Source organism: Diadema setosum, chromosome 17 (assembly GCF_964275005.1).
Source record: "Diadema setosum chromosome 17, eeDiaSeto1, whole genome shotgun sequence".
Taxonomy (NCBI): Eukaryota; Metazoa; Echinodermata; class Echinoidea; order Diadematoida; family Diadematidae; genus Diadema; species Diadema setosum.
Genome location: NC_092701.1, coordinates 13323173 through 13333919, shown reverse-complemented (window position 1 = coordinate 13333919; position 10747 = coordinate 13323173). Strand labels below are relative to the sequence as shown.

The window sequence follows — 10747 nt, the reverse complement described above, 5'->3', positions numbered from 1 at the left end:
TGAAGCTATAATGCCTTCTAGATATTGTCATCGATACCCTAAATTGTGTTGTCCTCTGTTGCATTCTGCAAGATTATCCAAGAAAATCACTATTTACACGCTAGTTACTCACCTTTAGATAGTAGGACGAAGCAGTCAGACGGAAGATATTTACAAAACAATTATCACGCCAAATAATCCTCTCTTTTTTCAAGAGAAGTATAACTAAGAATATTAAAGAGAAATTGAAACTGCTTCCTCTCGAATATTGGACATGTCCAGCAGCTCCATATTACAACTCGTGTACAGGTGGCAAAGTAGATGGCACTGCCATAATTACACATAAGTCTTCACCGTATCCACAGATTTTATATGCTTTATTTTGTTTTATCACCCCCTAAAACAATATCAATTTATGAATATACTTCGCTTTGAATTTGTTACTTGATTAAACAATATTAACTGGACTTGGTGGCGACGATTTTTCTTTCTTTTTCTGTATGTACATCGTGTTATAAGAATTCATTAATGTCTTATTTCATGTCTGCTTCTGATGAAGCCTCTACCATTCTGTTTATTTGATTTCAACTCCGCCCATCAAAACCATTAAATCTGCGACGCGAACGCTAAGACGACGCAGCCTCCCTGGTTGAACATTAGAAACAGCTGTCTCGCGCGTGTGCAGAACACCATTTTGGGCTTAATCATTTAGCGTCGTCTTACCATTCGCGTCATAGATTTGAATCTCTGACACTGTCAGCACTTCGAACTGTAAGGCATTTAGGGGCTTGACAAGCCGCTACATATTTTCTATTTCTCAAACACATGTATGGGAGCAAGAAATCAATAGTATAATGTACCAAGAATAGAAGGGCTCAAAAGCAGTAAAAATAAGAGGTGCACTCGTTAATTTTCTGTCCTGTCATTTCGAGAATTTATGTGACAAAAAATAAATACGTACAGCGAAAAAAATGGCACAGAGACACTCTAGTGACTGTTGGATTTTTTTTTTCCTTTCGGGGTTGGGGGGGGGTTGGGAGGGTAGGTCGCTTTTTGATTGGAGATGGGGGATAAGATGGACAATCATACAATCCGAGGACAATCCGAAATAATGAGTCACAGCACTCTGAATAATCTCCTTTTTCTTGTTCTCCACACAAGTCATAGTTATTATATCTAGGTTCACACGGGGCTGCTTTGTAGCTTGAAGTTTCTAACTTGATAGATAATGTAAAAAAAGTTCCAATATCAACTTTAAGTGAGAGACTTTGTGAATGATCTCCTAATTAGCTAGCTAATTTCGAGTTATTATCGACGTTTCTCACAAGGCACCAATTTTACATCTGGGTCGAATGAGCTAGGCTTCATGGACTTCTAGGCACTTAGCAAAATTTCACTCGGCACCTAACTTTAAAAGTCAATAGTCTTTTCCCATTATATCACAGTAACCTTGCAGCCCGTCCTGTAGCTCCCATCTGGCATAGTAGATGCAGAAACAAATTAGTACAATAAATACATGGTAACTGATGACCATGTAGAGACACATTTCTCACCTCTAGATGCATTGCTGTCGAGAACATCATTCCCATGCATACGGACTACTATGGACTACATATGAACCATTACGTTAGAACTGAAAGGATAAACATCGTGATGAGAGCCATGAAGGCAGTTTTGAGGAACCCATTCACTGTCAGACGGAACATGCTCGCCGAACTCTGAGCTTTCTCCACGATGCGAGTACGGGTCGGGAAGATGACGTTGTCGTAACCGCGCGCGATCTGGTCGCGGGCACCGGACCAAGTGTGCGGTCCGAACAGGCGGAAGGACGCTGGATAGGCAGGACCGAAGAAGACTTGGAAGGCAAGCCACGGGTCCGTGAAGAGGAGCTTCTTGAGATCAGGTTTCGCTCCGATGAACTCTGCTAGTTTGTCGTTGTAGGGCACGGGTAGAGACTGCATTGATGAATAGATAGATCAATGGGCATACTCATTATTCACTGCATGTACTTTGTGTCAGCCGAGAAAACTGATGTGTGGTTATAACATCGCAACACCTTTATGAAAATGTCACGATGAAATCTGACAAAATATAGAGCTTAATATCTATCATTAATTCATTTTTTTTAAACATTTTTCATGAATTATACTACTATAATCAGTTATTCCAGTTATACATTTACACATTCAAACTACATGAGACCATGATAGCGCTGCAATTGATTGTCATGATATTATGTTCCCTTTGATATAACATCACCGAAATAAGTCATTTCGACACACGTATTATATTTTGTAATGATTCAGCATTGACTTTTTTTTTCTTTTTTTTTAGGGAAATGAATACCTCCTTTCAGGTCGAGAAATCAGAATAAAAAGCACCTTTGGATGACACCCCGAACCCTGAACGCTAATTTTCGAAACTAAAAATGCTCGTCTGATGCGAATCAGAGAAGGTGAAAAAGTTTTTTTTTGAAGTATCGTTAAATTATGGTGTGCAATATCAGTGGTATCTATGCTGTATGTTCATTTTACAGAGCATGTGCGCTCGTCACACCGTGTATAACACATAATGACATGACGAATATAGGCCATTACTGCTTACTTAGCAACAGCACTTTGTAGGTAGCCTACTGAAATTGAGTTGTTGACGCCATGATTTTGGTTTCAAGCGCCTTTCCGGCGAAGGACAAAATGGAAATTTAAATCCATCATTCCGCTCTGCATTTTTCACCGAAATGGAGAGTGGCGAAAGCTACCTTTGTGTTCCCATAGTATAACGTCCCGAGGACGTCACCGTACAGATCTCGCTGCATTCGGATTCCACTCCGAACTGTTCAACAAGCCTACGATTCTCAGCAGTCTTCTTTTCATAGAGCTACAGTGCCATGTTATCATCAAACATGACTTTCCCGTACCTGTATCTTGTGCCTTCCGAACCGCTTGAACGTGGCGTTCTTTCTCCCGTTGATTTCCTTCATCATTATTTCCGTGGGCGGTAATCCAACCTTCTTCTTGAAGACTTGGGCTGCCCATCGCGCCTGCAACTCAAGGGCCGGAGCGTGGGGGCCGATGATCATCAAGAAGCCGATGGCTGCCATCGTATGGTGCTGCTCCCTCGCTGGCCACACAAAGTGGAACAATTCCATGTCTCCCATTTCGTCTGCAAATAATTAAGGGAAGACCAGAGAGCACAGAGGTGTGAGAGAAATGCACATAATGTGCCGGCTCGATGGCGACTATGGTCAATATTACATCAAGTTGGTTGGAAAATTTGAGTAAACGATTGGGAAAACATTATCACTTGATATTCAAATATTTTTTAATTTTCGCTCAAGAGGAGAACATTTTCTGAAGTTTACCCATGACATAGTATTCTTGCGTAAACAAAGGTTAAACGATTACTAACAAATTATTCATTTTGTTACCGAGAGGTTTCCCCCAAATGTACAAGGCTGAATCTCGCCATACCTGGTAGAATTGACTTGTCGACGAAGGGAGTATCAATCTTGAAACCCGTGGCGAACACGACGGCGTCAAGATTTTCGATTTCGGATCCATCCTCGAAGACGACGCCATTTTCCGTGAAATGCGAAATGCCAGGCTTGGTCTGGATTGGGGGAAAGAAGCGTTAGATATACGTGTTGTTGTTTGCTGACATATTATGATTACCAGTCCTCATTAAAGCGGAGAACGTTTATCTTGTTCATAGTGGTACTGGATATAATTATCGTTCACAAACTTTGTATCAATCCAGCAAATGTGAAAGATTGGGTTAGATATTCAATTCATTTACAGTTACTTTTAATTGATATGAAAACCACGTGCAGAAATTATCGCACCATCCATTTCAAGGGGAAGTAATGGCTTCAAGAATCTTGCATCAGTGTTCTTGTGTTACTGGCATCAGGGAGGTGCTGGCATGGATACATATGCCGGTGCATAATTGGTCATTATATATACCTCCATCAGGGAATTTTTTTTTTTTTTTTTTACGTTGGTCTGTTTGTTTATCTGTTTGTCTGTTTGCAAAATAACTCAAAAAATGAGAACGGATTTGGATGAAATTTACAGGAAAAGTTGTTAATGACACAAGGAACAGATGATTATATTTTGGTAGTGATCCCAATTTGTACATGGGCCCAGGAGCTGTTTTTGCTTTTTAATTTTTGAAGGATTCTTTCTCATAGGTAAATGAGGCCTGTACCAGAAAATTTTATCTGAGGTGAGAATATACGCTCATTGATGAGCGCATGCTCAAGGGGTAGCAGGAAGGTGGAGACAAAGTTCTATATCATTGGAAAATATGATGTATGACCATTTGAGCTACTGGATGTGGTGGATGTCTGCGCTTTACGAGTGTTTTTTTAGTTTGTAAATTAATCGCCCCAAAATAAAAGTAAAGGGACTGTGAGACTCTTGCGATGGCGTACCTTGACCTTTCCGTTCATGACCATGGCACCGAGATCATCATTGATCATGACCGTGGTCGTGCCGTAGCGCTTCGAGCTGGTAATGCCGATGAGTTTGGGGTCCATTCGCTCGATGCTGTCATGCTCGAACCTTTTCAGTTTCCAGCTGACGGGCATGGCGTTGATGTAGCGGCGATGGATGGTCATGTCACGGGGCATTCCGTCCTTCTGCATCCGGTTTACCAGCCAGGTGCCCGTTCGGGTACTCAGGTAAACCTTCAAAACAAAAAGTCAGGAGAAACATTAATGAGGAAGACAAAGTGTAGAAAGGGATTGCGAAACAGTTATCTTTGCCATATGTAGTGCCACAACCGACCGATACGTGAATCACAAGAAAGATCTATGCATAACAAATGTATTCAATCATAATTAAAAACAAACAAACACTTATTATATAATTATATGAACGTGTTTGTTTTCATCAAATTTTTTGAGGATTTAATATACATCCACCATCGCCTCATCTAAAACAGGTCATCTGTACGCGGCACGGAAATCTAATGACCTTTAAGACGCGCTCTGTTCGGCTGTGACATAATTCGAATCAATCCGAAGTTACTCGGTTGAATAGTCGATGCTGGCACCTGCCAGTCTGCGGGTTTGTTACTATTTCGTAAGGTTTGATAAGTCGAACATTTTTCCCCACCTGCTTTGCGTAACGGCTGCTGTTCACCGCCATGTCGCCAGCTGAGTGAGATCCCCCTGTGTGAATGGTAGGAAATGATAAACACGTAAGCTTCCTAGCTGAAGTCTATGACTAGAACAACAATCAGATTTATAATTCAAAGGATTTTAACTAGGACTTTCAACATTAACTTGTCATTTCTTCTAAATAACATTCAACTTGTATCATTCCGACAAGATCATACTACCACTAGACAAATCAGCCTGAAGTTGTGGCTGTCTAACGACATATCTTTTCAATGTCTAACGACATATCTTTTCAACAAATAATGGCCTTAATTCTTATTCTGCGTCAGTTCGCTCTTTATAATGTTATCAATTACTACCAAAGCAACTATTTGTGCTTTCTCCCTACAAAAATTACTAACAAAAATTCATTACTGATGTAGTTATGACTAGAAAATGACATTTTCAGTTCAATTTCGATGATGATTTGACCTTTGAATTGACCATAAAGGAAGCATCATTTCAGCACATGTGTATGGTCATGTTTTATCATGAAAATTTAGCAAAAGAGTTTTTTGGAATCGTGATTACTAGAAAGCGGACCAACGGACTGCCAGAATGTACAGAGCAAACACAATATGGAAATAGAAAGATAGAAGAAAAACAACCGGTTATCCCAGTGAATGTCTACTTTCAATAGATGTTATCCGCGTTTACACTAATTCAATAGATTTCTTTCTTCTTGCAAGAAAATCTAGCTTGCATGTGTCAAATAAAATCCTAGATATCTAGCGCATTTATCTCTTGATTCTAGCACATTAATCTCTTGATTGCTTAGTGCACTGACCTACTGCTAACACAGTCATATCCCTGAACTTTTCAGCATGCCGGAAGGTTTGACTGTGTAGGATTTGACCCTTGAATACATCCATTCCGGGGTATGTGGGAAGGTAGGGCTTGTTGAATATGCTGGTGCACACCATGACTGCGTCGAAGACCGATTCGCTCTCCGTGTCGTCGGCGTGGCGGACGCGCACCGTCCATCGACCCGTCTGGTCGTGATCGTCAGTCTTCTCAACCCTCACGACCTTATATTGACAATGGAAGGAATTCAAACACCGCCAGCGTGTTACAAAAACAGAACTTCGTATCAAAATTTGACGTCTACATTTTAATATGATGCAATTTTGACACAGTTATTAACAAATACTAGTACTCGGCTGTTGGAGAGAAACACAGATAAAGGTCTGTGCATAATCATACCATGGCAGCTGAGCTATATGAAAGGAAATGGGGAATTTTTATTCTACTTTTCAAGGGAGAAAGAGAGTGCAATAAAGACAAGACAAGGAGAATAGATGCTACATGAGCCTCACAGCTTTGACTTTTAGCTACAAAGGTAACTATTTCGGATAGATTATCATACAAAAGAAAAAGAGTAAGCCTTGACTTGAAATGATGAGTGTGACGTAAGTTCAACATTACAACAAACATGTCATTTCAACTGGCTACGAGGCACAAACGTTCAGTTGAACTTGCCACTTTAAGCACTTGTCCTTCCCCATGTTAAACAAACAGACAAAAAGCTAAACCTGAAACTGATTTTGGTGAATGCAATGTACAAAATGTACAATGCTAAATTTACTATGCTAAAAGCTGCTTACTTTCGATTTAAGCGACAACTATTCCGATTTTATGCAAATGCACTGTTGAATAGTTATTTCAATTCAGCGTATCAAGGTTTTGCAACGACTATGATGACATAATGACGGTTATTTCATAAGTCTACGAAATAGAGAGTGCATATTGCTAAAAAGATGACATAATAACTTAGAAGGAAATGAATGAATAAATCAATGAAATCATATAAACATATCAATACTGAAACGTGATGGCTACGTCAGAAGTACACATATTTTATAAGCATAAACCGTATTCTACTTTCTTATCAATACAATGATTAATGGGGGCATCGTGGCATAGGACCTACAGTGGATAACACTCCAGACTCCCAATCGAATCGAATTCGAATTCATCTTGGTGCTTTAGTGCTTGGACAAGATGTTTTTACCCACCATGTCCCTCTCGACTCCGGTATAGGGTACCTAGCAACGCTAGGGTAATAATCACGACAGGGCCCTGTGGCAGCACTGAATAGGCTACCCTGGATAAGTAAGACCATATCATTATCATTACCATTATGTATGATAATTGCATTACCCTACCTCTGTATTGAGATGAATGTGTCTGTTGAGATCAAAGTGTTTGGCGTAGGCATGGTAGTACTCATTCAGCTGGCGACCCTGGATGTAAGGAGCCCAGTCACGTGGGAAGGGAAAGTCGCTGAAACACATCATCTCCTTGCTGGAGTTTGTCACCAGACCATCATAGATACCTGCATCTTTCTGGTCCTTTGGATTCTTCTCTCGGAACACCCATATTCCTCCTAGAATAGTAGTAGTAGTAGTAGTAGTAGTAGTAGTAGTAGTAGTAGTAGTAGTAGTAGTAGTAGTAGTAGTAGTAGTAGTTATAATAATAATAATGATAATAATAATAATAATAATAATAATAATAATAATAATAATAATAATAATAATAATAATAATAATAATAATAAATAAATAATAATACCGGGTACTTATAATGCCCCAATTCCACATGGCTAATGTGTTCAAAGCGCAGTGGGAAATATATAATGAATTATTAAGTACGAAAATCATCAGTTGGGGCGCTGTGGCATAGTGGATAAGACTCCCGACTCCCCATCGGAGGACCTGAGTTCGAATCCCGCCCAGTGCTGACGTCCTTGGAACAAGATGTTTTATCCACTATGTCCCTCTTGACCCAGGTGTATAAATGGGTACCTGGCAACGCTGGGGTAATAATAATGGCAGGGCCCTCTGGTAGAGCAGTGGAAACACTGAAAAGGCTACAAAAATGAGACCCTATATTATTATCATTATCATTATTATCATTATTGCTATTACAAGCACATACACAAGAAAAAAAGGTCAAAGAATGGCACAACAATTATGAAAGAAAAGAAGTTTCATAATGTTCATATTTTATAGATCTACTGGAAGCAGTTTTTTTTTTAGCAAATGCATCTTGAGGGCAGTTTTAAAACGGTCAACATTCAAAATGAAACAGATAGCTTGAGGTGACTGATTCCACGAGTAAGGTTCAGCATGTACAAACGGCCGATCCCCCATGATTTCTTCGTTTTGTTTTGTTTTGTTTTCTTGTTTTCTTGGTGGTTTTTTTTTTTTTTTGGAAAAAAAAAGTTTAAAGTCGGATGATCTTAAACATAAGTCTGGGAGGATTAAGGTATCACCGTGTATGTAGTGGAAAGAAACAATAATAATTCATTATTTCACTAATTGATACAATCCGAATCATTGTCCTGGAAGGGTAACTAAACAAAGAAAGAGAGAGAAAGAGGGGGGGGGGGGGCTAGCATGTGAGACAACAGACCGGAAGTAATCTGTCAATACACTCTTTTTTGACATTTTGTATTGTAACACTTGGCACGTGCTCAAATGAACGGAATGAACATGATGGATGAGATTCACTCATCATGCGGTTAATGAGCTATAGAAATTGAAAGTGCAGAGCCGGAACCAAGCTACATCCTTAACAACTCGAGTTACGAACAAGTATAGACACACGTGTAGATTTGTGTACAACGGTTGTATTAGAAATCCTAAGGGATTTCCCCCATAAAGGACTAACAAAGTTCAAAAAAATTCCACAGTATACAGAATATTATCAGTAACCCCTGCTTGCGAAATAAGGGAAATACCTTTAGACTGGTGCGACATTCCACAAGGAAGAATGGAATATAGAACTTAAATCGTTGATATTATAACATTTTAGTACAAACAAGCGGGGTAACGATTTTTTTTTTTTCTTTTTGTGATAACTTTGTCACGGAATAAGGGGACGTATTCAGGGAGGGATTTAGCGCATGCGCACAAATATCAACAATAATGAAAAACATGCACAGAAACAGCAGCGACATAATATCATGACCTCATGCATGAAATACAATGCAGTAATTTGTGGATGATTGGGTGAATCGTTTTCAAAATTCATGATCACTATAACAATAAGTTATATACCTCACGACTAACAATGTTTTCCTACGTTAACTTTACCCACACCACAAAAGTGGACAGGAGAAAGTGGGAACAACAAACATTGATTTTTCTGGATCTAAAAGAAGCAGCTTTAATGTAAATACATATATCTCTGTGGTCATAGGTCAGTTTTCCGAGTACAGCGCAATGGCCACAATAGACAGAACTGTGTTTGCAATAAAACGGGGAAAGTCAAGAAGAGAGCAAATCACAACGACCATACGCGAAATAAGGTTAAAATGGAGAAAGCGATTAAAGGCGAAATATGAATATTTGACACATTTTTTTTTTTTTACACCATACCACGTTCCAATTCGTCCCCTCATGTAGGCCTGCATCAAAACTCACACATTTTCAAACACCTAAAAAAGATCTGATGACGTCTGGTTGCTCTTTTGAGAATTGCTTGGCATAAGTGGCAAATATACAGCTTTCAGTTGCATTATGGAGATTGAATAGATGGAAAATAGGAAGCTAGAGAGACATATATTGCTTATTAAATCCAAATTTATATTTGCATATATTATTCTCAGACAGAGCTTTAACCTTGCAATTTCATGGCACATTATTGTCTTTGTTGGCTGCACTGGAGGCAGGAACTATGCCAGGAAGTCACCTTTCTATAGGGCCTACATTTCCACAATCACTGGCTCACACATAAGCTTTGTATCAGTATTGTATGTCTCGTATTACGCCTTATCACTATGAATTCATTTTCATTGCAGAATGGCGGGCTGCATTGCAGCTCACGAGATGACAATGACATTCTCTCTTCTTTGATATTGTAATCAATGAAGGTGATGGCTTCATGTTCTTCAAACCACTGCATAATATATATTATATAAGACCTACCATGTATATGACGAGCTTACCTAATTCATCGTTGCGTTCGTAGCACACGGGTTCCATACCCTCTTCAAGGCATGCTTTCACCGAGACCAGCCCACTCACGCCGGCCCCGATCACAGCTACACGCTTCACCTCTGCCATTTCTTCTGTATTTCCCGCGAACTTTGCTCAACCTGAACTAGATACAGACAGAAAGTCACATTGTGCTTTTTCATTTCCCTTCCAACAAACTGCAAGTTTGAATATTTGAGACATGTGACACGGTGAAATCTTATAGGGCCTACTCATCAGGGCTGACAAAGATCCACGTGAAAAGAGGTTTCGATTTTGCCAAGACCTCTAGGCACTGCCGGTCCAGTTCCCTTCACAAATTATATTATTTCCGTGCACATCATAATTGTCTAACTGTAGCAAACGCCGCACATGTTTGGTTTGCAGGGATCCAGGATATTAAACTTTCAGTGAACCAGGTGGTCACTGAGTCGGTGTATAACTATATGCTTTAAACGCTGTATTTATTAGATATTGTATGGAATTTGCGAAATTTGATGACCATGTCGAAATTAAGTTTTATCCAGTAGTGTCAGAGATGCCGGATTTGTAATCTACTTAATTTCGACAACTAATTGAAAGAGAATATGATAACAGAGGATGTTATTAAACCCCTCACTACCAAACT

At 39.5% G+C, this 10747-nt stretch overlaps 1 protein-coding gene across 1 annotated transcript; it reads right to left on the bottom strand.

Moving 5' to 3' along the window:
- Nucleotides 1-1601: 1601 nt before the first annotated feature.
- Nucleotides 1602-10222, bottom strand: LOC140241260 (flavin-containing monooxygenase 1-like). The gene is made up of 8 exons (XM_072321008.1): nt 10092-10222; nt 7306-7526; nt 5928-6168; nt 5097-5152; nt 4412-4666; nt 3450-3588; nt 2897-3141; nt 1602-1934 (listed from the first exon to the last, which is right to left on the bottom strand). The coding sequence occupies exons 1-8, from the start codon at nt 10207-10209 to the stop codon at nt 1602-1604; spliced, it is 1608 nt and encodes a 535-aa protein (XP_072177109.1). The 5' UTR covers nt 10210-10222.
- Between the last annotated feature and the right edge of the window lie 525 nt (nt 10223-10747).

Coding starts and splice junctions, on each gene's coding strand:
- LOC140241260 (XM_072321008.1), bottom strand. CDS start 10,209: ATGGCAGAGGTGAAGCGTGTAGCTGTGATCGGGGCCGGCGTGAGTGGG. Junction 5,153..5,927: donor TATGACTGTGTTAGCAGTAG/GTCAGTGCACTA, acceptor CCATTCACACAG/GGGGATCTCACTCAGCTGGC. Junction 3,142..3,449: donor CGACAAGTCAATTCTACCAG/GTATGGCGAGAT, acceptor AATTATTTGCAG/ACGAAATGGGAGACATGGAA.